Source organism: Melozone crissalis, unplaced genomic scaffold (assembly GCF_028551555.1).
Source record: "Melozone crissalis strain CALT ecotype California unplaced genomic scaffold, PUWL_Pcris_2 ptg000106l_1, whole genome shotgun sequence".
In the NCBI taxonomy this organism is placed as follows: Eukaryota; Metazoa; Chordata; class Aves; order Passeriformes; family Passerellidae; genus Melozone; species Melozone crissalis.
In genome coordinates this window covers 2,652,414-2,680,328 of record NW_026535883.1, presented here as the reverse complement: position 1 = coordinate 2,680,328, position 27,915 = coordinate 2,652,414, and the positions used below count along the sequence as shown (strand labels likewise).

Genomic DNA, 27,915 nt, shown 5'->3' with positions numbered 1-27,915 from the left:
ATATAAGTTGCGATGGAAGAGGAACGTCGGATTTGGTGTCTGTCCCCCATTTCCAATTATAGATGGATCATTACAGACAGAGAAGTACTGAGAATCCAGACATCTGCTCTTCACATGAATGCACTCACCTCCTAGAGAACAGCCTGCCATCATGCTCTGGAAACTGGTTGAAAATGTCAAGTATGAAGATATCTATGAGGTGAGTATATAATATGCATATGAGTAAGAGAGTATATGTATATTTAAATATACATCTAGCATATAGATACAGGCATGGCTATATAATGCATATATAGCTCTACATATACATCCAGGCAGAAATAGAGACATACAGCAGCACACACGAATATAGAGATGGGAAACAGAGAGTAAATGCTTAAATGCTTATTTATTTGCATATTTGTATCCAGCATGCCAAGTCCTAAACTTTTTATTTTTTTTTTCATGGAAAAGCTGTTTGATGCGATTTAAAACATCAAAGTAATGATCTGGGGATTGGAATGAGGCAACTTAAAGGCAAGAGTTTGATTGTTTAGATCTCCAATTATATATAATTCGATTAAATATGGACAAATGTTGAGGAAAATGTTTAAAAGAGGGAAAAAATAGAAAAGAAGCACAATCCGGTATTCAGGGACTGGATGCATTTCTTTCTTTTATTTTTTACTTTGCAATTCCAAGCTCAGATCAACGCGAATATGGATGTTTTTACTATTGTTTTTTTCTTGTTTTCACCATCGGATACATTTTTTATGACTTTTTAATACCTCTACACCCACAGATAAGATGTGCATGTATACATATAGTGGCATTAATTAAGCGGCACATACATTCTTGTGCGTGTGCGAGTTCACACGCCCGAACCGATACAGAGGCAGCTCCGCATAGTCCGCGGACAGAAAAGTTGTGAGCTTTATCCAGACCTTATTTTCGAGGTTAAAAAGCAAACCAAAGGGGGAGGAAAAAAAAATCACAGCTCAAACACTGCGAAACCTTTCTTAATTTTTCACGGTTTCCTGAGCCGGATCTTTCCCAAACGGGCTCCGCGAGTGTGTTCCTTGTAAGTTAAACCGGCGTGCGGGGTTTTCTCAGAAACGAGAGGAAAAAAAAAAAAAAACTGAAAAGATGAGTGAGGATGGCGCTCCACAAAATAATATTCTAATTTTTTTCTATTGCTTTTATTTTTTAATTGAGTGCGAGGCGTTTGCGCGGCGATCATGGGGGGAGATTTTCAGAAGGGCGCAATCCGCCACCTCCAGCGCCGGAGCTGCTCCGAGGGGAGGCGGCCGGGCAGGGACCGGGGACCGGGGACAGGACAAGGGCCGGGATGGACTGGGCGCTGAGCAGGGACAGGGGATCGAGCAGGGGCTGGTCAGGGACGCGGCAGGGTCTGGGAAGGGGCTGGGGATCGAGCAGGGATCAGCGACGGAGCCGGGAGCGGGGAGTGAGCAGAGGCCGGGAAAGGACTGGGCACTGAGCAGAGACTGGAGACAGGGCAGGGGCTGGGAGCCGGGCAGGAGCCGGGCTGGGATCGGGCAGGAGCCGGGTGGAACCGGGCAGGAGTCGGAGAGCGACCGGGCAGCAACCGGGGACTGGCAAGCATCCGGCAGGCGCTGGGTACCACGGAGAGAAGGGATTCGGAGACAGGGGCTGGCTGCAGGGCAGGGGCCGGGGATCGGGCAGCGGACGAGTGCTGGGAAGCGGTCGGGCAGGAGCCGGGCAGGGCTGGGGTCGGGAAGCGGCCGGAGCCCCCCGGGAAGCGGCGTCGGGGCCGCCCCGTCCCCAGCCCCGCCGCGCCTGCCCTCCGGGAGCGCCTCGGCACTTACAGAGGGGAAACTCCCGGGAAAAGCGCAGGAAGAGAGCCAGGGAAGGCACAGCTCCGGCTGCTCCCGGCCCGAGGAAGGACGGGATGGAGGGAAGCGGGGAGGGGACGCGCCGGGAGAAATGTCTCACTCCCAAAAGCTGCCGTCAGGCTAATTACCATCGGGAAAAACCAGCATCTGCAGAAGGAGCAGAGAATGAGCACACACACGTGTGTGTTTGCTGTCTGTCTGTCTGTCTGTGCGTGTGCCTGTGCGTGTGTCCGTGCGTGTCCCCGCGTGTCCCCAGCCCGCTGAGCCCTCGCTGCTTTTCCCTCGCCGTCTCCCGGCACAGCCGGGCCATTGTCTCTGCCGGCAGCAGCAGGCGACAAAACATCTCCCGTCCCCGCTGCCGAGGGATGAGGGATTTTTTTTCCACTCTGCTTTTGATGGGGGGTCCTAAGGCGCTGTGGATTTACGGACACCCACGTCTGTAGGTTGCCGTGGGAGAGAAGGGCTGGGGGAGCGGTCGGATGGGATTTGGCCGCGGGCAGGGTGGATCCTAACTTGGGGATGCGCTCCAGGGCATTTTGTAACGTGTAGCCTCTCCAAAAAAAAAAAAATTGTTGTCTTTTTTTTTTTTTTTTTTTTTTTTTGTAAGGCCCTAAACCCTCTAGATTTATGTTTAAAAATATTTCTCTCTCTCTTCTTTCCGATGTATAATTAACAACACGATGGTAGAGGCGTCTCAGCCACTTAAACTGAATCTGTTCTTAAAACAAAAGTGTGTGTGTGCGCGTGTGTGTGTGTGTGTGTCTGTGTGCGTGCAGGGGGGGCAGCTCTGGGAAGTGTGAGTCTATTTAGGAAGGAACGTAAGTTGAACTTTAACAGAAATGGCAGACAGTCCAGTTGAACGGGTTCCTGCAACATCAAAAAGGTTTTATATCGCCCCTGGCTTTGCCTCAAAACTATAAATTTACTATCCTTTAAAATTCACTCCATGCATTTCACTTGCATTTCGCACAGATCTATGTACGTATATATTATTTTTTTCCATATCAGGCGGTAGAAAGATGATTCAGACAAAAAAATAGTGGAGCCCAACAATGCAGATTCAAGTATTTATTTGGCTATTGAGAATAAATATGATCTGTAACACGCACCAGAAAGGCTTAATCTTCACTGTAAATAGACGTATGTTACAGTGACTGCACATTTCTTCTTCCATTTCTTTAAAAATTACCAAAAAAAAAAAAAAAAAAAAAAAAGAAAAACCTCTTTTTTCTTCATTATTACCTTAAAAACCCCAACACCAAACTGCAAGAACAAAAACACCAAAGGCAATCAATTCCTCGTATTAGGAATGTATAATTAAATATATATTAAAACGAAAAGGAAATATACTTCTTTTCTCCTCCTCCTCCTCCTCTTCTTCTTCTTCTTCTTCTTCTTCTTCTTCTTCTTCCTCTCCTCCGCCTCAAGCATTGCTTCATTTCGCTTCCTTGCTCCAGCTCAGCAGTCTCCACTTTCCGCATCTTCCTCCGCTCGAGTTAATTGAAGTTCTGCCTCTTCCTCGCTAAACTTTTTCCCCCCTCTCCCTCTCCCCAAACTCTGCCTCTGCCAGCCCCCCTCGTCTGATTACATCTAGTAATTCTCCACTGAATGAACGTCATTTACAATAGTAGGGGAGCTCTCGAGCTGGCTGCCAGCTTCACGCTCCATTTGGTCCTGCATTCTCCCTTTAAAGTAGTCGTGTAATATTAATAGTCATGAATATCAATTATTATGAGGCGGTGTAGAGAAGGAAAGGGAGGAAGGGGTAGCGGAGCAGTCTGAGCCTAGCCTTGGGTTGAAGAGGATTGTATTTGGGAGCTCAAAGGCAAAAAAAGAAAAAACAAAACAAAAAACCAAAACCAACAAAAACCAAAAAAAAAAAAAAAAAAGGAGGAAAAAAACCCCGAGAGGGAGGGGTAAATCATATATGTAGATAGAGGTTTCCAGGCTCGGTTTTGGGGGCACTGGTCTTTTTTTTTTTCCTTTTTTTTTTTTAAACCTTTTTTTTTTTTTGATGGATAGACTTCGAAATATCTCAAGCTGTTCTCCTGTGTCCAACACGTCCCTTTGCAGATCTCCTTGATATTTTTTCCCTCCAATTGTTAGTATTATCACCATTATTTTATTTTTAGCTATTACAAGACTTTTTTTATTTCCAGATGTTAGTCCACACCTATTCCGCCATGGTGAGTTTGGATCCATGTTGTACTAGAATTGCATGTTCTCTCTCTCTCTCTCGATCTGTTGTGTCTCTCTCTCCCTCTCTCTGTCTTTTTAAACGCCTTTGGCTTGGTAATTTAGCACAATAATTGGAGGAGGCTTGCAGCTGCTTCTCCCTTTTTGCATTGTGTGTTCCCGATTTGAGCTAGGGGAGTCTGGGGGGGAGAGCAGGGGGAAAAAGAACTTTTTTCCTTGTTGTTTTTCTTTTTTTTTTTTTTTTTTTTTTTTAAGCCATGTGTGCCATTGCTTGTGGGGGTTTGAACGACACTTTGTGGAATAGATATTTTTCTTGTTTACTTTAACCTCGCAGTTTCAGTGCGTTGGAGTTGGACAAAACTCCTCTCCCACCTTTTCTCTGAAGCCTGGACACGCTCCCCCCACCCCCTGTCCCCCCCACACACCCCAAAGACTTTTCATTACAATTAACCCCCACCCCATTCTCCGGAATATAATATTGGAAAAGGAAACAAAAGACACTGGAAGTTGCTGCAGAAATCATAGCGTCTGGATATGTTCAATACCGATGTTTCATTTTTATTTTATTTGATTTTTTTTTAATTATTTTTAAGGGGTAGATTCCCTTTAAGCAAAGATTCCCTGTAATTTTTATTTTGGCTTTCTTTTTTATTTTTTTTTCTTTTCCTTTTTTTTTTTTCTTTTTCCCAAGTCCATTTTCACACAACTTCTCCCCTCGGAGTCTTCCGAGAAGTGCAACTTTCTTTTTGGGCTTTTCCACGTGAAAATGGGTTGGTGATTTTGAGTTACAGGACTTGAGCAGAGGGAATAAACAGATGTTGGGAAACTTTAGGCAGGAGAACGGGTGGGTTGTCTGGATAGACGGGTGGTTTGGTGCTCTTAATTTTTTAATGTTCTCTTCTTTCCCCTTTGGTTTGATTTGAGGGGGCTGTGGATTGGGAATTATACTACTGGTCTGAAATCGCAGATCGTACATGTATTCGGAGCACTACTCCTACATTTTTAATTATGACATTTAGCAATTCTCCCTCACACCCCCTCCCCTTCCCCTTCCTTGATAGTTCCTGGGAATAGACACGACGTGGGTGCAAAACATTGGAATATTTCTAATAAGTGGAGGGAGAAGGGGGCACATCTGAATCCCACTTTCCAGCTGTTTACATCCTATTTTACTTTATTTAACTCCGGGGGTGGGTTTGTGCTCCTTTTGATTTTTAGTGGGGTTTTTTTTTGTTGTTGTTGGTTTTGGGGTGGTTTTTTTTTTTTCTAAAAAAAGTCCTCTTTTTTTTTGTTGTCGTTGTTTGCATGTCGTTCCGCCCGTAGGACCGGCATGATGGAGTGCCCAGCCACAGTTCCAGGCTGTCCCAGCTGGGATCCGTCTCGCAGGGACCCTACTCCAGCGCTCCTCCGCTCTCTCACACCCCATCCTCGGATTTCCAGCCGCCTTATTTCCCACCCCCCTACCAGCCTCTTCCTTACCACCAAAGCCAGGACCCTTACTCCCATGTCAATGACCCCTACTCCCTGAACCCCTTGCATCAGCCCCAGCAGCACCCCTGGGGACAGAGGCAGAGGCAAGAGGTGGGATCAGAAACCGGGTCACTGCTGCCACAGCCTCGGGCCGCCCTGCCCCAGCTCTCGGGACTGGACCCCAGGCGGGACTACCACTCAGTTCGGAGGCCAGATGTCCTCCTGCACTCAGCTCACCATGGCCTTGACTCCGGCATGGGGGACAGCCTTTCTCTGCACGGCATCGGACACCCAGGCATGGAGGAGGTGCAGGTAAGGCACGGCGTTTCTTTCTCCTGGAGCCCCCGTCCCTGGGCTGGGAATGGTCACTGAGGGATTTCCAGCAATATTGCTGTGGGTTGTCATTCTTTTTCCCCACCGGTTTGTAACTCCCCCTCCCTCTTCCTCTACTTTTCTCTATTTTTTTTTTTTTTAATAAGAGAATTTATTTCCTCGCTGTCACGCACAGGCTCTGCTTTATAAACCCTCCCCTACATGGCGAGGCAGCAAAGCAGGGGGAAGGCAGACATGCTGCTCGAAATATTCCACGTGTTTCAAAAGCTGGCAGAGTTCAAGCTTGGCTTTTCGAATTCCAGTTATTTCCCATGCAATCTCATCTTCCACTCCCCTCCACCCTCCCCCTCCTCCCCCCAACCAATTTCCTGCCGTTCAGAGATTTTGATGAAACTGTCGAATTACTACATTTTTCATCCGGGAGGGAGGGAAATTATAAACAAAACCCAAATCAAAAGCAATAACTGGTGATCAGGAACAAGTCCCTTGTCCGTCCCCCCACCCCCTTATCTGTTAAGTGTGCCTGGTGAGGTAGCGCTGATTTTAAATAGTTTCATTCCTTCTTTTGGATAACAAAGGAGTTTCGCCGGGCTCAAAGCGCAGTATTTCCCAGCTTCCTTCCATCCCACGCGAAACTCTTCATCACGTGTTATTCCCTAAAAACAGAAGGACCCTTAACAGCTTCAGTGCTGGGGCGGTCTGCACCTTGCTGGAACAGGGCATGGCCAGCCCGTGGGGACCCCCGAGCCTGGGGCTGGAGCCTCCAGGGTCCAAATCCTGCCTTAAGCTCTCCTAATCGGGATTTTGGGGGTTTTCCTCCATGCGTTTTTATATTTTTCCCCCTAAAATTTCTTTATCATATATCTTATCTGTGTATGCATTTAGTCTTGGGATAGATAAAGGTATGGAGCACTGAATGAAATAACGACTTCAAAGTTACAGAAAGGGGAAAAGAGGAGCTGGGAAGATAAAAAATAGCCGTAAAAAAGGGATACTGCAGAACATGAGAGGAATGAGCGGCAGGGAAGCGGAGGGGATGCATTGCTTTGGCTTGAGGCTTGTCTTAGGGCTGCAGGGGAAAATCCCCGAGCTTTGCTGGGGAGAAATGTTTTAGAAAAAGAGAAAGGTTTTGCTGTTTGGATCTGCTCCTGCATCCGAGCTCAGTGACCGTCGGGTCGCTGCTTTCTGCGGGTTTCCGAGGTGGCTTTGAGACCTGGAGGCAGCCCCCGGGTGCGATGCGCAGGTCTCGTCTCGCATTCCTGGCTCAGACAAAGTGCTTTGCAAGTCAAGGCGAGTTTTGCCTCTGTGAATGCAGAAAGCAGATCGCTCTCCTCCTTTCTCTCTGCAGCCGATAGGCGTTAGGGACTGCTTGTGCCTGGGTATTTACACTTTCCCCAAAGAATAGCCGGTAATTTTTGTGCTTTTGTGAGAAAGAGAGTAAAGCAGAGGAGAGGGAAGGAAAGAGGTAAAATGAGAAGAAAAAGATAAAATGCAGAAAGGACTAAAGGAGAGGGGAAAAGAAGAGAAGATAGAGAAGAGAGGGAAAGGAGGGAAAAAGATAGGGAAAGAAAGACATGAAGAAGAGAAGGGAGAGAAGAAATAATAGGAAAGAAGGAGCTCAAATAAAGCAGTTCTCCATCCATTTCCCAATAAAACATCCCTTCTGCGGGAAGGGCACTGCACTGGCGGAAAGTGCCTCCCCTCGATGCTCTGGGGGCATCGCGGCCACCCTCGACTGCTGCCCGGGGCTGGCGGGGCCAGGGTGGGTGAGGTGGGGCAGGGATGGGATGGGATGGGATGGGATGGGATGGGATAGGAATGGGATGGGATAGGATGGGACAGGGGAAGCCGCAGGGCCGGGGTTTGGGATACTGAGACAGCAGGAAATTAAACAGGCCCCTTATTTCTGAAAGTTTGTTCCCAGGCTGGGGAAGGAGGAGAAGAGGGAGAGGAGGGTATCCCAAGGAGAAACACGTGAAGGGAGAGGTGTCCAACTGCAAGTTAACGCTGGCAGGAGGGAAAGCAGCCCAAAACTCGCTGTTGCCACTCAGCATTTTCTATTCTTGTCCCTCCACTAGTGACAGATGAAGTTGGGCAGTTTTCCATCTTGATATTTGACATGGATTTATTCTAGATTCGGGGAACCTTTTCTAGCAACAGGAATTTTTATTCAGGCGATGCACACACATTATCCACCATCACTAGATAAAATTTTCAGAAAGGGTTTCAAATACTGAGGTTTTTTTCTTATTTCAGTTATCCAAAAAGTTGAACGGATATCTAGATGTACAGTTGGATAAAGATGTTTCTCTTTGCTGTAGCTTATGCATGTCAGATCAAAAATGTGCCATGAGAATGGGCTGGGCTGAGGAGAAGGAGACAGAGAAAGAGAGTGCGTGACAGAAAGAAGCAGTGGTTATTTTATAAACACCAAATCCAGTCCATGTGTGAGCCATTGTCCAGGGCCAGAATTAAGTGATTGTAACACGATAGCGCTCTGTTATTGTAAACAGGACACACTGTATTGCTATTGCTGCCCCTCTCGAGAGGAATTTTCAATCCGCGATTTACAGCCTTCAGACAGGGAGCAGAGAAGACAAGACCTCCTTAATGAACAAAAATTTGCATCTTCTAATAGAGACTCTGAAAAAAAATCCACCTTTGCACTCCCAGATATTTTTCCCACCGGCTGGGTTAAAGTAGGATTACAGTAATAAAGGGTTCGATGGAGGAAAAATGGAGGGGGAAATTCAGACTCTTTGAAGGAAAATATGGAGCTCAGTTTTTAAGGTTTTCACTCAGATATATCCACAGAAGTTGAATAAGGTGGTTATAGGTAGAACTCAGGAAGCTTCACGTTATCAGATTATTGGAGGAGGGAAGGGAGGGGAATCTTCCTCTCCAGATTTTCCAAGTATATCTGGAAACTCATCACCTTTCCCCTCCCTGCACACACACCTCCGCTCCTCCTCCTCCTCACTCACGCTGCTGCTACGCACCAGCTAGAGACACGGAAAGTTAAGTTGCACCAAAACACCCAAGTCTCTTATAAAGTAACCCCTGGTATCACTTTTAACTAAAGAAGTCTAGTAATTAAAAGTCTGAGTTGTTTTTCCACGTTTCCGCATGCAGTCCTAATTAAATCTTTACGATCCTCTCTGTGACTATTAACTGCCAGCATGCTGAGCGAATATCCTGTACAAAAACCCAGCAGGAGGGCGTAATTAGATAGAAAATCAGACAGGAGTCTTCTCATTAACTACAACAACTAACCCACGTTGCTGATGGAGCGAGCTGAGTGCACGCACACGCATAAAGGGTGCGCGCTACCAGAGATAAGGTGAGATAAGGAGGAGAGATGGGGAAAAAAAAGAAGGACAAAAAAAAAAAAAAAGAAAAGAAAGAAAAACGGAAGGTGATGTTTCACGTTTACCTCGGTTTCTGTGCCATCGAGGTGCGCCACGCTGCACTCCAGCAGGCTGCAGGATTTGCTCATCATCCCTCGTTGGGAACTGCTCAGGGAAAGGAGGGAAGACTTTGTAATTTTATTTTGTGCCCTTTAGGTATGTAGCCTATTGATTATGAGAGAGAGAGAGAGAGACACAGCCATGCCCAAACACAGCACATAAGGCACCGCTCTGTGTGTGCGCTCGTTTGAGGGTGGATTCAAGGAAAATGAAGGGAAAGCTCTCATAGAAAATATTGTTCTATCGTGTTTTGGGGAGATGTAATTTTCTCCTAAACCACATTCCATCTGGAATGTCTCCGCTGAGCACAGAGACGGAGATAAGGGCCGGATCCGAATAAGCTCAGCTTCTCGGCATAGCAAAGATAAAGTTAAAATCATGGTGAAGTAAATCATTGCTTTGCTGGAAAGGTGCTTTGCTTATCAAGGAAAAACGTGACAACTCCCCAGATACGCAATAACACTGAAAACCCCAAACTCTTTAGTAATAGCAATGGGGAAAATAAAATAATAAAGCAAATAAACCCAAAGGTCCCCCTTTACCTCAGAATTTACCCTAAAACGTAACCCGTCAGAATTCTGCTATTAATTGTTCTTACGACACCTCTTCTTTTTCGGACATGGCTTTACTGTGCTAGGCACAGACTCAGCAGTAATTTTAGTTTGTTTGGGGGGGTTTTGTATATGCCACTTTCGTTTTGAGAAATGAAACCCAGCATTTGCTGTGTCCTCTGTGCCCGTCTTTGTTCTCTTCCCTGCTAAAGAAGTTAATGCCATAATAACAGGTGTGCTCCTCGGCAGGCTGGAAAGAAAGGGGGGGGAAAGGGGGAAACAAGGCTTTGAAATTCGGAGACTTTTTTTTCCCGGGCAATGAATTTGATGGTTCATACTTTTGATAATGTGTATTCCTGCTCCTCCCTCCCCGTCCCCACTAATTCGGGGCATGGAAGCAACCTCGGGAGCTGTAAATCTCTCTCTGCTCGTCCCCTGTACGATGTGGGCGTTGCACAGCGCTCCGAAAGGCTCAGGCTTTAATTAAAAGTCCATAATGTAAACTATGATATATAAAAAGTAAATGGCCCTTGAATTAGTAAGATGTAGCAGGGTTAAACAAACAAACAAAAAAAAAAAAAAAAAAAAAAAAAAAGAAAAAAGAAAAAGGAGGAGGGGGAGGAAAGGGGAGGGAGCATTTAAGTTGTCCTTAATCGTGTTCATTTATGTCATGCAATAGATCTTGCAGATGTTGCCAAATTGCCACATTTTCAAAGGAAGAAATATAAAGCTTTATGGAATGCAAAGAAGTCTATGTGATATCTATGTTTTATAAGATAACAAAACCAGTATTGCACCCCATATGCTTCACACCTCCTTTTGTTTTATTAGAAGACTATATAATTTGTAAGAATTTAATTTCCTTGTTGATTGGGGAAAATAATAATAACAATAATAATAATAATAGTAACAACAATAAAAACAAATCCCTCCTCCCCTAGTGAATTAATATAAATGGAAATAACAGGGACTCCAGTTTGGAATGACATGATTTATGTACGTGATTCTTTAATATCCAGTCAATTTGAATAGTGATGTTTTTATATCCACAGTCAGTTGAAGATGCCAATAACAGCGGTATGAACTTATTGGACCAGTCTGTCATTAAAAAAGGTATGGATTATTCCAACAAGCTAGACAAACTTTTTACTGTGTAGCGATATCTTCATGATATATTTTGACTTTGGGGCAATGAATTTCTCCGGGAAGCAGGCGCCCGTGGCAGCAAGATGAATAGTTGATTGGATCAGCAGACAGAGTGAAGGGATAAGACATGAGAAAAGTTTATATCCCCGCCTCCCCCGCCCTTCAAAGGGTTTAATTACACCAATCCTCTCTAATGGGGCACCCCGTGCTCCAACACCGCCCCCCTTCCCTCCCCTTCTCCCCCCGATTCTCTTCAGTGGGGACCCCTTGGCTTTTAATGGGGTTGATTCCCTTTGGGGCTTCAATGCATTCCCCAGGCGAATCAAACGCGGAGAGGAGAGAAAGAGATGCCCATGGAAAGGCAGACTCAGCCCTCCAAGACTCCCCCCTTCCCCCAAGATTCCCCCCTTCCCCGTGCCCATTTTTTACATCTCCCTACATATGCGCCCATGATTTAGTGCAACTGCAGAATCACCCCATACTGTTAAAGCGAATGTGATATTAACAAATGTTTGCAGTCTCTTGTACAGCTGTAAGCAAAATAATTAACTAATTAAACTAATTAAATGTAATTACAATAACTCATTTTGGGCGTATTGCAGCTGCTTAATTTTTTTACATTTCTCTGACAGTCACTCGGAGATGCTTGGCGATTAGTGTTGTGTTATGCTGATAGACATTAAACAGATCACACGCTGCAAATGGAGGGAAAGCTATCTTTAATTATCTAAGGAGTTTCTATTTCTAGATTCAATTTTAAGTACCAGAGATGAGGTTTAAAAACGCTGTCCCTTATGCTTACTATCGACGGCGCTTATCTCCAGGACCTTGTTATTTGTCAAATGCGCACAAATAGTTCAACAGCGACGATTTTCTAGGATGCAAAGCAAAATAACAGGGAGGGTGTTTATGTAAAATGTGTTGAAGGCAGCATGAGGTCTTTCCGTGTATTTATTGTTTGTTTTGTTGTCGGTTGTTTGGGGTTTTTTTGTTGTTGTATTTTTTTTTCTTAATTTGAATACTCATGTACGGTCTCTCTTTCACACACAAGATCAAGGTCTGGTTATATGAGTAAGGACTAATGAAAACTTGAAGACCATTTGACAGCACCATTTATGACTATTGGTTGAAAGGTCGAAGGGTTTGGGTTTTTTTAAAGAAATTGAGAGTTACTTAACTTTAAAAAGAAAAAAAAAAAAACACCAAAAGGGTTATATGTTTCTGCTGTTTTGGTTCAGTTTGAATGTTTTGTGGTGTTTATATCAAGGTCTGTAACCTGACGGTTTCTGCTTGTATTTTTAACTTTTTTTTTTTTCTCACTCTCCTCCCTCTTCCCCACCCCCACTTGACACCTCATACACTCCCTCTTGGGCGCGTTTGATTAATTGGCACTTGATTTGTGGTCGAGAGACTCCTCGCTAAGGTTGTTCCATGATGGTCTTTCGCAGAATACACAATCCAAAACACTCTTTTTATTTCTTTTTTTTTTTTTCTTTTTTTATTCTTTCCCTTTAACACACAGCCCGCCTGTGTGTCTCCCTCCTTTAGCTGACGAGGACAGCGCAGACGTTCCGTGTGCGTGCTGGGTGGTGCAATTAGACAGCGAGTGGCACTAGAATGTCAATGCCTGCAATTATTACGTATTAGGCAGAGGTTTTAATGTGCATTAGGCATATATTTGGGTGTGCTTCGTGTGTGTGGGCATTGCAGCGGCCCCAGATGGAGCAGCTGCTGCCCGAAGAGACCCAGTCCCATCTAGGTGGGATTACTTGTGCCTATTTGCAGCCAGAAGAGATACCCTGAGTTAACACATGATGAACAGGAGACACATGCTATTTGGAAATAAGGTTACTAAGAAAGAGCCCGAGATGCATTTGCGACTCTTTAAAAGTCACTGCAGCAGAATTTTCTTCCTTAGAAGTGAGGCTGAGATCCAAGAAACTTTCCAGCATAAGGGAATATTTTATTATTTTTTCATTCCTTTTTTTTTTTTTTTTTTTAATTTTTGGGTTTTTTTCGCACAGGGAGTTTCCTGGGTGCAGAGGAAGAGAAATGGGTAATAAATAGCAGGTCACATTTGTGGCAGTCAATATTTAATCAGGACGAGGGAAGGAGTAGCACAGCGTTCAGTATCAATTTCGCTTTGTTCCCTGCAGTTTGTAGCTGTGAGGGTGTACTTTGAAACAAGAACAAGTTATTTAAACTCTGTGAGTAGTTCTTGCAGGCAGATGGCACGGATAGATAGACAGACAGACACGCAGGTACTGACAGATTTTTGTGCAGTGGAGCACTCCTGCGGCTCATATTCTGTACAAGAGGGTTGCAGGGGGTCTGCTCCACCTAATCACAGCTCAGGGCCTAAAATTCTTTCATTGCAAAGTAGTGGGAAAAGTATGAAGGGGATTTGAAGCCTAAACTTTAATTATATCACCCAGGCTGTGTCTGTTCCTTTATGGCCTCTGAGGCCTGCAGAGGGAATTATCTCTCTATGCAAAAGCTTTGCCAAAATATTAAGGAAATTATATCGGGATTCATACACGGCTATTGATTGATCTCACGTATCGATCCCGCACAACAGCTTACATATACCCAGGCTGTTGTTATGTTTGCTACCCGAGCTTACTTGACATTTCTGAAGTAATTTAGTTAAGAGGAAATGAGTTGTTCCCAGTAGAGAGAGCAAACGAGTGGAGTGAAGGTAGCCAGCGTGATAAATGGCTCTTTCATTTGGAGATCTCCAGAGCTCGTTTAAGGCTAATTTTCTGTATTAGCCCCCTTTGAGCTATTAATGCAATAGGCAGGGACCGTGGCCCCTTGTCTCGTAGCTGCCCCATTAGAGCGAGCATTAAGCTACCAAGCCTGAACTCCACCGTGGTGGTGGTGGCGCTGAAATAATGAAAGGTGCTTTTTAAACTCCCCTAATCTAAGCTGGCAGAGGGTGGTTAATACGATTTGAAGGGGGCTGGTCAATGAACAATCAATAAACTAATAATGAGAAGGATGCGGTACATTAACAGCCTAAAAATCCAACGAGACATTAAAAAATCATCTCTAACTCCCACTTCCATTAAGGTTTGGGTGGTGGAAGTGGGAGGGAGGGAACCAGATAAATCATCAAGATGATAATAATCACCAAGAACATTAATATCAGATTCAACTCAGCTTTCAGAGCTTACCGGCTGTTTTGAGGCCTTTCTCTCGATTTTTGCTGAAATGAAGAGAAGGTTTGCCATGTGTCAGGAATAAAAGATCGGGTCCCCTTGTCAAATGCTCATCTGAAATTTCCTTGGCACTCTCTATGGTGAAAGAAGTTGTCTTCCTGCAAAACCTTACATGGCCTGAGTCCCAAGTTAATTTTTTGTGACTCTGGGGCACAGTCAGTGACCTTAAAATTATTCTGATGTATTTATTTACTTTCAGCTGTTTCTGACGATCTCCTGCACACTCACATCTGATTTAGCATGAAAGGCCATTTTAACTTGAAGCCCTTAATTCATGGTCTTGCAAACACGCTCCCGTTGTTCCTCCTATTTTAAGGAAACTCATGAAAGAAGGTGTCTTAACCTTTTGTTTTTGGCTGTTAATAATCCAGCACGAGTTTTCTGCCCACCCCTCGGAGCAGCTGATCAATGGTTAACCGAGAACCGCTCTGGCCTCGGTTTTCAGGCGATGGATGTGGGGCTCAGGAGATGCTGCTTTGGTTTCGTGCTCATTCCCGGGTTACCCACTGAACCTGAGGATCCCCTTTAATTAAATGCAAAACAGTTCCGAGGGAATACATTCCACCTTGAAATTCAGCTTTCGGTGGGGGAGAGGGGCTGGAGGAGAGCAGGGGACGAGGGGGACAGAAGGAAATGCGAGATGAACTCTCACTTTTTGTGTTTTTCATCTTAATTTTCCTTAAAATTAAGATAAGATCCGGGTCTCTTCAGTTTCAGCGGCTCAGGCGATGCTCCCGGACGTTTTAGGTTTGGCTCCTGAGTCAGACCGAATCACCCCTTACAGCAAAATCCCGTTGTTAGCATGGACAAAGAGCTTCTTACTCATTTAAAGCCCAGGCAGAGTAAAAATTGTGAAAGTAGTTTGATAGTTTATTAGTAATTAAGTCACCCACGACGTTTTTTAGTAAGAAGCACGAGAAATATTTCTTCTAATTGATAATTTAACTGACTGTTCCACTACGATATTATTCAGCTGGGTTATTGCAATGGTAGCCATAGTTTAAACCCTTATTGAACAGCTGTTTGCAGGACATAAGTCTATTATTTCTTTACTTTTACTGTCGTCAAAACAGCTTTTTTTCACCCCATCTCCACTTTGTGAACATTTTCACACGTTTGTGGCGAGCAGCCCAACAGAAAACCACCACCACCAAAAAAAAAAAAAAAAAAAAAAAAAAAAGGAAAGAAAAAGCCTAAGACTTAATGTATGCACAGAAAATTGTAAACATGTAAAGAACTGAAAGCTTCACGCTGAGTTTCGCCATGCTCCATTTCCCCACCATTTCCTGCTGTCGTTCTAAAGCGATCTCACTCATCTAGAGATCCCGTTTGCGGGAACAGTATGCTTATAATTACTAACAAATCAAGCGGCTACTGTTGCTCTCCCGGTTTATTGATAAGCTGAAGAGAAATGGAAGGAGGAGAAATGACAAAGAGGCTGGAGGTAACCACAAGAGGAGAGAAAGGAAAAAAAAAAAAAAAAAGAGGGAAGAAAAAAGATAGAAGGATGGAAAAGGAGAGGGGGGAAAAGAGACAAAGGAGGTAAATAAAGAAAAATAAAAGAAGGGAGAAAGCAGAGATTTTGAAAAGGGGAATTATGTATTTGTGAGTGCTCACACACGCAGCAAAGTAGAGTTTGGGAGTGAAAGAAAATCGAAGAGTTTCTGCTGGGGATGACAAGAAGTAAATGGGATAAAGCGAAAGCAGGAGCGGTGGGGACGCTGCATGTTTACTGGTGTGTTATTTTCTGTGTCATTTCAGCAATTGTGGCAGTCCCTGACCAACTGGGGAAGTTGACATTGGCTAAAAATACACCCTGCATTCGGGTTTATTTACATAGGCTCGGGGATTTGACACAGGCAGCCGCACGCACGGACGTGGAGATCTCCTCACCCACCAAAGCTCCACGTTCTGTTATCTCTGCTGATGTCTGGGCTGTGCCTGAAAAGCTCCAGCCATGATAAACATATAGATATGATATAGATAGAGATAATTCATTCCATGGCAAACACTTTTTTTGAGGCGGCATTAGGTAATTTACAGAAGATATGGAGCCTAGATAGAATAGATCTCTTCAAAGCTATGAAATTGCGATAGATATGCTTACACCGCCTGGCAAGCCTCTCAGATGGGTTCAGAGCTATCAGGCTCCAGCTGATGGGTTTGTTCATCCCGTTCTTTTCAGGGAAACACTGCTAGGAAAAGAAGCTGGGGAGCCCTCAGCATAGCAGGGAAGGGAGCCAGCCTGCTTCCCAAAAGCAATCTGCAAGGAGGGGGAAAAAAACCCCCACCGAGCACGTGAAAATCCATAATTCAAAGGTTAACTAATGTAATGAGTGCTCCAAAAGGCCAAAGCGAGCGGGGTGAGGTACATTTAAGCATTGCACGGGTCTTTCTCTCTTTAGTGAGTTTGGACTAAGATCAGATGTTCGTGGAATTGCTGCCTCTTGTTTAATTTCTCAGTTCACTGGACAGTGACCTGATAAACTGGTCACTAAATATAGCCACGGTAAAGGTGTACTCGAGCCACAGAGCCCGTGTATTTGTCCCAAGGAAAAAAAAGTGCCAGTCATGAAAATCTGTCTGGTGGCACTGCTTTTATCCAACTTTTCTTTTTTTAATTTCTATTTTTCTACCTGATGCTTCACTCAGACAGATCATTGTGCATGAAATAAGCGATATATTCACATATATTGAGGGGAGAAATGCAAATACAATTTTTTTGGTCTGCTGGTACTGCCTCTGCTATACAAACAAGTCTTTTCCTATAGAATCAATGGCAAAAAAAAATCCTAATAATATCAATGAAAGCAGGAGCAGGCCTCTAACTCTTTTATAACTATTTCTGAGCCATTCTCAAACTATTTGAAACCATCTTTATGAGCTGCATAAAGTGCCTAACTAAAAATAATAGAGAAATAGGAATCCATTTCACTTTCCGATTCCCTGAAGTCAAGCCACTCGAAATAATTTGTTTATACTGGAGACTATATACAAGGCATTCGAAGCAATATGTATATCTAAAATCGACATGCCTTTTGGTTTTTAGCTGTTATAGAGCTTTTATTGTGGGGGTCTGGTCTGGCAGTAGGAAATGATCTGCAATAAAAACAGTGAAACACGGTTGTGTCTATTCCATGCACTGAGGTTATAAAATTGGCAATTGCCCAGTAGTTAGCACTTGGTAATATATTAGGATACCCGATCTTATTGTTTAGCAGCTCCAGACGACTTAAATATCCGCTCAACCCTAATGGTTTGATTCTCCAGATATGTTGCAAATAAACAGGGCTTTTATGACTTAACTGACATATATTATAACTACCTAAATAGCTGGCATATGTGCATAATAGAACCTTATTATTTGCCGAATTGGTTTTGCAATTGATTGAGTGGAAAGGGGAGATTGTGCAGCAGTATCTGCTTGAAGAGGGTGTGTAATCAATTAGTCTTCTCCTCTGAAACATGCCCGCTGGACTGCCAGGGCTCTCCCACCAGCGAAAGCCCCAATTTCAGCCTATATTTTCTATAAGGAAACTCGTGTTGCCACGGATCCGAGAGGAAGCTGCAGTAGCAGCTGTCAGCTCTTATTAACTCCTGCATAAAACATACCTTAAGTATGGTTTGTTATCAATTACTTGCAGAAATGAAACAACTGGGAAAATGCACCGAGGCTCCCTATAAATTAAAGTGATTGGGTGATTGATTAGAGCACCTGCTGTAAATCATAACAGTTACACACAATTATGAGCGAGTTATTAAAGTTCATTTGTAAACAAAATTCATGTCACGGGGGAATTGCTCTCAGTTTTAGTTCAACCAATTATTTTTGTTTATTTCTGAGTGTGTCTGGTTGCTATTATAAGAATTTGTTCGTTATAATCCCTTGGTTACTCTTAAAATAACCTCACTGGTTTCTCAGAGAAAAGAAAAACTTATTTTTATCTTGGAGAGAACAACATGGTTTTATTTTGTTTAGTTTCACTTTATCATTCTCCTTTTACTTTTCCCTATAACTACCTTTAAATACGTGTTGCAGTAACTAAATCAGTTTTATTCAGGGGCAGGAGAGTTCCTTCTAATTCACGGACAGCACAATATGATCAGAGTGGAGAGCACCACGGTTAGACCAGATATTTTTTTTCCTGGTGTTCATTTTTCTGAAGGAAAAGACTCATTTTATTTCATAAACCAGACTTAATAAAAACACAAAGCAATAACAGAGCTGTCTTCTCATTGCTGTATCCTCCAGCCTTGATACTTATTTAAGACAGCAACTCCCTTTGTGTAGTGAATTTATTCCTGGCTCAGCTTAGCAGTAATGGAAGCATTAGCCAAAAAAAAGTAAATTTTCCTCTTTTTTTCCCCTCCAGAAAGGCGCTGTCCGTTGTACAAAAGGCATCGGGGGGCTCTGGGTGAGACACAGGCTCAGACCCGAAAGTTGCCAGGTGCTTGCCAATATGTATTTTATTTCCCAATGATCAAACCCTGCATAGAGGCTGTACTGTACCACCCTTCTCTCCATCCATCATTCATGGAGCACTTTCCTAGAGGTTGGGGGAGCAGCACCCTTTAGGTTGCTGGAGGTAGCCAGAGATTCAAAACTCCCTTTCATTTTGCTGTTCTGTGCATGTCAGAGAGACTGTGCTTACCCTGTGCTCCTTCGTGGCCTGATGGTTTCTCTCTCCCCTCCCTCCCATTTTCTCTCTCCAGTTCCAGTTCCTCCAAAATCTGTTACTTCTTTGATGATGAATAAAGATGGGTTCCTGGGTGGCATCTCAGTCAACACCGGAGAGGTGTTTTGCTCTGTACCTGGCCGCTTGTCTTTGCTTAGCTCAACTTCAAAGTACAAAGTAACGGTGGGAGAAGTTCAAAGGCGCCTTTCCCCTCCAGAGTGTCTGAACGCATCCCTCCTAGGAGGAGTACTTAGAAGGTAAGAGGCTGGGGGAAATCTGAGAATGTGTCTGGGCCTCCATGCATGCTCCAGAAACCCTTGGTCAACAGTACAGATGATTTCAGATGTGCATTGGTCCTACTGTCAGAGCCTGTGTGTGTAATGCTGGTGATAAGGCAAAAAATATGCTGTGTTCAAACATTGGGATGAATATATGGAGAGTAGAGATTTGGCCTTGCTTAGCTACCAATGAAGGAACTGAGACTGAAAGATTTTCTCCTTGTCCATGCACACATGTTCTACCTTTTCTCCTCCTCACACTTCTCTCTTATTTTGGTGATAGGCAAAAATATGCTGTGCTCAAGCATTGGGATGAATGCATGGAGAGTAGAGAAAGATTTGACTTTATTTAGCCACAAATGAAGGAACTGAGGCAGAAATTTTTCTCCTTGTCCCTGCACACACTTTCTATCTCTTTTCTCCTCCTCATACTTCTGTCTCAGGAAATGGACAAAAGGAAATGCCCTGATGGGCTTGTTTCAGGCTGAACTGCAAGTATTTCAGGAGCTGATGTATTTCTAGGGATTTCCTAGATAAACCCACGAGGTTTGCTCTGTATGGCATAACGATCAGGCAATTATGTCAATTGTGACAAGTGGTGTCACAAAAGGAATTGGCAGGGATCTGATAGGCAAACTTGTCTAAAGAAAAGCCACCAACAGGTAGCTCTGAAAGTCAGAAACTTTGTGTTTCACGCAGAGAAAGTTGCTGCAGCTCACACCTGGTCTAGAGGCCTTTGCTGCTTAATATTTGTGCAAATCACCCACTAATGTCCTGTTGGATTTTGCAGAAGACCTCAAAATAGTTGGCATTGTTGGCACTGAAGAAAGTGGAGAGCAAGGAATAGCCCTGAGGTTCGGTTGCCACTCTATCATAACGAGTGGGAGGTGGAGCTTTTATGTAGAAGCAGCAAGAATTTAAGCTCTGAGGCCATTAGCTGGAAAGGCTAGCAGAGAGAAAGGGCTTTTTCTTCTTGGCAGTGCCTGAGGGACTGAGGATTGTCAGCTCGGCCTGTCTGTAGGAAAGGTGAGCTCAGGTTCTGTCTCCAGTCACAACAGGAGAGAAGCCACGAGGTTACAATATGAGGTACCAGCTCACACACTCAGGCTGTGGGGGTACAAGATTTTATTTTCTGTGTGTGAGGGAGACACCAGACTGGAATAAAAATCTTAATTTTTTAACAGGGACAGATGCAGGCAAACTGACAATGAATAAACTTCAGATCATGTTAGAAAGTTGATAATCTTAGAGGAGGAAATATCTTGAAAACTCCTATAGTAGCAACTGGGAAACGTTGACTCTAAGGTGCCTTAAAATAAATTCGATGTTTGGGGTTCCCCCCTTGCCCCCGCCAAAAATTCTGTGAGGATGTCAAAGGCTCTGGATCTGTGTCTGGAGATGAGGGAGAGAGTTGTGCTACATCTGGTCAGACCCAAATATCCACGTGAGAATTGGGGTCTCCTAAAATAGCTGCTGTTCCATGTGAATGTCTGTAATCATTGCTCAGCTGCCAGGGAGAGCAGCAGAGATTTTTACTTACAGATGCAAACCTGCCTGCTCCTTCTGCACAGCTACAAATGGAGCAGGGAGGACATCTGAGAGATGCTCTGTAGAAAATAGAATTACCGAGGTAAAGAAGCATTATTATTGGACTTCAGCAGATTTCTGGACCTGGCCCAAGCCATAATTATTAGCTGCTGCTGACTTAAGTTCCTATCTTGAATCTAAATTCTAAACAAGGTTTTGGTTCAGAGCAGATGAGACGTAGAAAGCTGCTCTCTTGCAATTCTGCCATCCAGCCCTATTTACTTCCATATAAAATAGTGGGAAGCCAGTCTGGTTTCTCTGTAGCTCCTGATTTCCTTTCTGTAAGTGCGACTTCTAATTCTTAAACAAATTTTAAGTAAGAATTACGAGAGAGTTGGGATAGACTTTGTTCTTGGGTGCCAAAACTCTCCCTCACTTCGCAGGTGGCAAGATTTCATCCCTGGGGGTTTACATATGTATGGGCGTTCGAACAATAGCTCTGAATTTCTCACTCGCCCTTTTATTGCCCTTATCAGTAACCTCCGACAGATATTCCAATCTTCCCCCAGGCAATCCATTCCCTCTTTATAGTGCGCCCCGCCTCAGGTGAGCTCTTCCTCTCAGCATCGCCTCCTCGCACAGGAGCACACTCACAGGCGGGAAACAGTTTAATTATAAATATTTCCCTCCTTTTCAATTTATCCACAGGCGCACACACACTCCCTTCGAACTTTTTAGATTTTTTTTAATCCTCTCGTCTCATTCTGGCTCTTTCCTGGAATAACAGAGGGTTTAATCCTCCTCTACCTTCCTGCCCATCCCTTTACTACATCTTAATACAAGCTGGCATCATACCCACTTGCTCTCTAGATCAGAACCTTTCCATTGCTGCTTGGCGTTCTTTGATTTCCCTGGATAAAATCGGGAGAAAAGTGGGTTCATCCCCGCTTCTACCCCTTGGGTGAAATTAAGAAAAATCCCAGCAAACCCGAGCAGAAATCAACACCCCCAGAGTCCTTAACGTGGAGTGAAAACCCTCCCAGGCTTCGCTGACTGCACAGACTAAACGTTTCTTCCAGGAACACTGCGGGGTTAATCACGATGTTAATTTCTTTGCAATTCTAGAGCCAAATCGAAAAACGGGGGGAGATCTTTGCGAGAAAGGCTAGAAAAAATCGGTTTGAATCTACCAGCCGGCAGGCGTAAGGCCGCAAATGTCACTTTACTCACCTCCCTGGTGGAAGGTAAGCCGAGGGTCGCAAGTCCCTTCATACCCCTGCTCTGAGCTCCTGTCTGGCATTCACAAAAAAACCCCACAAAACAAACCCCAAAACAAATAAACCGTAAACCCATAAACAAACAAGCAAACAAAAAACCTCCCAAAAATCAACAAACCCACCAACTTTTGGGATCAGGTGAGAAAACCCTGCAGAGGTGAAAATCAGGGTGGGTTGGGAGGAACATGGTCACGGTGAAGGATCCCATTCCCAAAAATGAAGCCACTGGGGGGAAGATCAGTGATTCCTCTTGGTGGCAAGAGTGAGGGAGTGTTTGCGTGTGCGTACGTGTGGATGTGTGCCTGTGCATTTGTGTGCGTGTGTAACTCTGCAGGGCAGTCCCACTCCTCATCCCGTTAATTTCCATTCTGTGATCTCCGACTCCAGATCTCCATCCTCCTGATAATTCACTCTTCCTGAGCTGATTTATGACCACTACAGGATGCTCAGTGAGGAAAAATAATGCAAAATTACTTTTATCCCCCTTTTTTGGTAAGAATACGGGGAATTTAAGAGTAGCAGAGCTCGATTTCCCTTAAGGTGGCTGGAGCTGAATAAAGAGACCAGCTACTCCTGAGGAAGGAGAGAGGGAAGGGCAGACTGAAATTTCAAGTCATTTCAAGTCAGCTAATGTCATTTTGGTGGCCAGCGTGTTTCTTTGATTTGTTGTTACTGTATCGACAAGGAAAACTTAGAGCCACTAATAAGTTTAGGGTTATGTGCGTGTTTATGCTAAGAGAAGTTGGACTTCCTCCAAAAAAAACCTAACAGGAATAGTATGGATGCAATTATGAATTATATGTATCTGCATTACACACACACACACCGAGAGGCGTATAAATAATCCACTTACCTCTTCTGCGTATAAAGCCAGCGCAAATATTTGTGCTAGATATTAACTTTTCCACTCTTTTGATTGAGTTATGTGAGCGACAAGACCTTGCTGCTTGCAGAGCTGGGGGAAGGCTCGCAAAAAGAGGGGTGGGAGCTCCTCCTCCACCGGAATGCCAGGCTCAGGATGGGTTTCGGGTGTAGCTATAGAATTTGTGAAGCCTTTCGGGTGTCCTCTTAGTGCAGCTTCACCCCAAGGTGTGTGTGGAACGCCGTGCCCTCTGCTCGCAGCAGCACCAGCCCCTCCCCAGAGCTGGTGTGAGGTTCAAAAAGCCGGTGGGGTTTTGTGCAGCGATGCTAAAATCTGTGTCAAGCGCGCAGCAAGGTGTACATTCCCCTCCTCTCCCCTGATTCCCTTACAAACCAACAGTTGGCCTCCAGAGGGTTCCCTCCTTTTGGAAGAGGCCGCACATGATCGAGTTTTATCTCCTTTTTTTCTTTTTTATTTATTTATTTTTATTTTTTTATTTCCCTCCTTGCTGCCAGCAGCCCGGTTTAGCCGAGCTGCTCCTGCATGGCCAGGGACAGAGGAACAGGAACGCTCCGGTCGCTCCCGGCCCGCGGCGCCCGGAGCCTGCCCGGGGGGACCCTGCCCGGCTCGGGATCCCCGCTCCAGGCTCTGCCGGTGCCCTGGCCTTCATTAACCGGTTTGATGATTAGCGAGAGCCATTGGAGAGCAGGAGATGACGTTGGAAAGCAGCTCCCGATGGTTAAAAATAACGCGGCGCTGGAGTTATTAGACATACCTGCTCGCTGGAAATCTTCCCCCTCGTCCCTCGGGCGATGCTTTAAAGGGTTTAACGCTTTATTCTAGAGGGGCTGAGCTATAATCTGGTGGAATCCCTCTAGAGTCTGAGGGGTTTTTCCCCCCTCCTCTTTTCCTCCATTCTGCAGCTACTGTCTTCTTCTTGTGGCGTGAAGTACATCAGTAGAAGTTGGATGACAGAAACCTCTGTAGGCAAGAAACCTGAAACCAGGCAGGCAGGGAAAGTGAATTAGAATTAGAGCTCGAATAATAATTATTTTGTTCACAGAAAAAGTTGCCATTAGCTGTTATCTTTCCACCCGGCAGACGAGATTTCTTGTTGCATGATGGTCAGTTAAAAATGCAGATTTTTAAATTGCCATCGGGCTAAATGCAGTTATCTCCATAATTTTGCAGATGTGGTGATAACTGTGATAATGATGCAAGTGCTCCGTGCGTGAATAAATTGTGTCAATAACATCCCACAAAGAATTAACATTATCATTAATAATATATCCACATCTGTAAGATTTTGGACAATGAGATTTTGAAACAGGAATGGTTTCTCTGCTCTTGAGAGAAGTTTGGGTCCTTAGTTTTTCAGGATTTGAGCAGTTTCCTCTTGCATTTTTCTTTGTCCAGTTAAAGTTTTGCGTGTGTGTGTGGTGTGTGTGTGTGTGTGGTGTGTGTGTGTGTGTGTGTGTGTGTGTGTGTGTGTGTGTGTGGTGGGTGCGTGTGTGAGCTCTTCCCTCCGTTCTGATGGGTACAGACCCACACGAGTGCAAAGACAAAAATCTGTCCCATCGACTTCTGTCCCCAAAATAGGGGTGGTGGGGGGAAAACACACCACTGGAGCCTGTCCCCGAGGTGGAAGGGGGGATGAGAGGATTCCAAACACGGCTCAGAGGAGCCGGTGTCCCCAGGGGAACCGTGGGTCCGCCCGGTGTCCCGGCGGGTCGGAACCAGCCCAGCCCAGCCCGGCGGTGCCCGAAGGGGTTAATTCCCGTCTCGTTCCCTGCAGGTGAGGCCGTTCATTTAGCTCGGGATTTTGGGTACATCTGTGAAACGGAGTTCCCAGCCAAAGCTGTTTCTGAGTACCTGAACAGACAGCACACGGACCCCAGCGACCTCCACTCCAGGAAAAACATGCTGCTTGCTACAAAGTGAGTGCCAAGTTAACTCCTGTCCTTCTGCCCTTCTCGGGGAAAATCCTCAAACTCTTCCTCTGAGCTCCTTTGGAAAGCAGACGGAATTTCGAGGCTCTAAATTTCAACAGCCCCGCGGGGAGGAAGGATGCTCAAATCACCCAAAGGACCTCTGCACCCTTTTGCAGTGGGGATCCTGCCAACAGACCCTGCCCCTATAGAGATTACAGGGGATGCTCCCCTAGATGTTGTCCATCACTTCCAAGCCATCCCCAGTTAAAGAATTTTTATGCAAAGTGGTTCAAAATTTTATAATTTGCTTTCACAGCGTGTTTCTCTGTCCCTGCTGCTGCTCACACACACCTGTCTGTCTGCTACCAAATTGCAATGCCCTTCCTATACGATTTAATTAAAAAAAAAAAAAAAAAATTAAAAAAGAAGAAAAAATAAAAGCCCACCAAAATGCACTGCTAATGCCTCTCGATTTTCCCCCTCCCACCTCATTTCTGTCCCTTGGGACTTCCTCGGTGGGTGTGCTGTATGTGATGATTTACATCAGGCTGTGCCTCCCAGGCCGCTTCATGGTTTGCTCGCGTACTCGGCACTGGGTGTTGAGTATTCACACATCTTTGTCTGTCAAGAATGAAAAGGGGGCAAAAAAAAAAAAAAAAAAAAAAAAAAAACCCACCAAAAAAAAAAAAGAAAAGAAAGGAAAATCCCAGCCCAAACAGCTCTCATTTATTTCATGCTCTGGGACGTGGCTTGCCTCCGATGACAGTGTAATTTAAAGAAATATATGGAGGGTTGAAAAATCATTTGCTCAAATTTGTCCAGATGTTTCTTAGACGTGATTGGAATTTGATTGCCCTTTTCCGCAGGGTCAGAAGATATTAATGTCCCAGAACTTTAATTGCTCACAGACCCTGCTTTGCTCTTTGAAGATGTAAAATGTTGGACTCATTACTGTTTGTTCTCCAAATTCAAAGTTTCCTCTCTTGCACTTTCTTAATGGATAATACACATAGAAGTAGACCTTTATCTTTCCTCACCCTCTGAAACCTTTAACCCACTGGGAATTTCAGAGAATTTCAGAGGATGAGAGCTGGATGTCTTTTTTAAGGGTTTCTTTCTTTTTTCTTTTTTTTCTTTCTTTTTTTTTTTTTTTTTTCTTTTAATTCTGGTTTTTTTTATCTCCAATCCCTGGATAGGCACCTGTCTTTAAAAAAACCTGAATCCTTTGGGTATCCTTAAAGAAACTATTCCTGTGGGAACCCCACCAGCCTCCAGGGTTTCTACATTGCCCAGGCACCTGTTGACTTGAAGGTCTTTTGGACCAGAGTAATTTAAAATAAAATGTTTGTGTGTGAATTCCTTAGAAAAATCGAATCAGATTTTTCAAAGGTGCAGACAAACAACCAAGAGCCAGATGTCAACTCTGATGTGGTAATTGGGGTGTCATGCCCCTAGAATAAAATGGGAAATGCTTGCTTGGCTTCTCAGGTCATGAATAAGCCAGCATGGACTCCCCAAATTCTCATTTTCCTCAGTAAGGTGGCCCAGTCTGAGCAGAATCAAAGGTTCTGTTTTCGCCCTTCCCTGCACCAGGTCCCTGTGGCACCCAATAGCTCTCAGTGCATGGCTGTGCTTTCCTTCAGGAAGAGAATTTCTGGGAGCTGCCTTGAGCCAGGGCCAGGCCTCCAGGAGGGTGGGTGCTTGGCAGATCCAGGGCTCATTTCCCTTTCACCCTGGTTGTTTCTGAAGGCACCAGGCAGGGCTGGGTTTTCACAGTGCTTCAGAACCATCCCTGTGGCTGCTGGAGAGATTTGAATCTCCAAAACTGGTGTTATCCCCTGAAGAACATCATTCTGAGCAGGGAGCTGCTGGCTTGCCCTGCCTGGTCCAAGAACCTCTGGGGGAAAGGATGGCGGCAAAAAGGTCCCATCCCATGTCTTGGGATCAATTTTAGCTTGATCCTACCCCTTTGGTTGGATTGTTGGACGAGCCTAACAACATCTCTTCTCTCTCTTTGCCTTTCTCTCTTCTCTGCAGGCAACTTTGTAAAGAATTCACAGATCTCTTGGCGCAGGACAGAACGCCCATTGGGAACAGCCGGCCCACCCCCATTTTGGAACCGGGCATTCAGAGCTGCTTGACTCACTTCAGCCTCATCACCCACGGCTTTGGGGCCCCCGCGATCTGCGCCGCCCTCACGGCCCTCCAAAACTACCTGACTGAAGCTCTCAAAGGCATGGACAAGATGTTCTTGAACAACAACACTGCTAACAGGCACACATCTGGCGAAGGACCAGGTAGTAAAACTGGAGACAAGGAAGAGAAACACAGAAAATGAGAGAGAGAGAGAAAGAGAGAGAGAGAGAGGAAAAAAATTAGAATGAAAGAAAGGAAAAGAGAGAAAAAAAAAGTTAAATAAATAAAAGGAGAAGAGAGAGAGATAATCTTTTAAAACAAAACCGTCTTAATTTTAGCTTTAAAAATACTGGATTGGGCTTTGGAAGAACTCTATTAGGTAGGACAAAATAATAATAATAATAAAATAAAAATAATAATAATAAAAGAAAGACAATAATTTAAGATCAGAGGAGCACAATGGCACAAGACCAGTGGTTCAGAGTCTCTTGCCAGGAACATGTGAAGACAACCACCAGGATTTTTTTCCCCACTTCTGTTCTTTCACATTTTTTAAATAATGATTGGGGGGGAGGGGAATATAATAATAATTAATAATAATAATAAAAGAAAGAAATGAATAACTTATTGGAAGAAATCGGAGAAACATTTTTGGTGTCAGTGCTTTGATTTCTTGAGCTGCATGGTCTGTCTCGCTACCATTTTCCTTTTTTTATTTTATTCTTTTTTTTTGTTTTGAGCAACGTCCTGTCTCCACCTAGACTAAAGCAATCTTCCAGAGTGTTCCTTTCTGAGCAACCCCATGGCCTCATTCCCCTCAGTTCTTCCCACCTCATCTCACCACCCTGGTTCTGTCTAGACTAGGAAAGGAGGGGAGCTCCCAGGCCCCTCACCAAGCCATCAACACCAGCTGCCTTCACAGCAGCGTCAACTTAACTTTAGGTGCCACCAGAAGGGACGTTCGGGGTCGCCGTGGCTCAGCTGAATCTGC

At 44.5% G+C, this 27,915-nt stretch overlaps 1 protein-coding gene across 2 annotated transcripts; it reads left to right on the top strand.

Annotated features, from left to right (window-relative positions):
- Positions 1-118: 118 nt before the first annotated feature.
- TFAP2B (transcription factor AP-2 beta) lies at positions 119-27,126 on the top strand. Of its 2 annotated transcripts, XM_054291739.1 has the most exons (8): positions 119-199; positions 4,013-4,039; positions 5,373-5,831; positions 10,923-10,983; positions 18,951-19,170; positions 21,844-21,962; positions 24,653-24,794; positions 26,826-27,126. In XM_054291739.1, the coding sequence occupies exons 1-8, from the start codon at positions 119-121 to the stop codon at positions 27,124-27,126; spliced, it is 1,410 nt and encodes a 469-aa protein (XP_054147714.1). The 2 variants fall into 2 exon arrangements, with proteins under 2 accessions (XP_054147714.1, XP_054147715.1); XM_054291740.1 differs by lacking the exon at positions 4,013-4,039.
- Positions 27,127-27,915: the final 789 nt, after the last annotated feature.

What these genes read in the sequence shown, in the direction of transcription:
- TFAP2B (XM_054291739.1), top strand. Translation starts at nt 119, where the DNA reads ATGCACTCACCTCCTAGAGAACAGCCTGCCATCATGCTCTGGAAACTG. An exon ending in ACTCACCTCCCTGGTGGAAG is followed by an intron (nt 21,963 to 24,652) that starts GTAAGCCGAGGG and finishes CGTTCCCTGCAG; the next exon opens with GTGAGGCCGTTCATTTAGCT. An exon ending in AACATGCTGCTTGCTACAAA is followed by an intron (nt 24,795 to 26,825) that starts GTGAGTGCCAAG and finishes TCTTCTCTGCAG; the next exon opens with GCAACTTTGTAAAGAATTCA.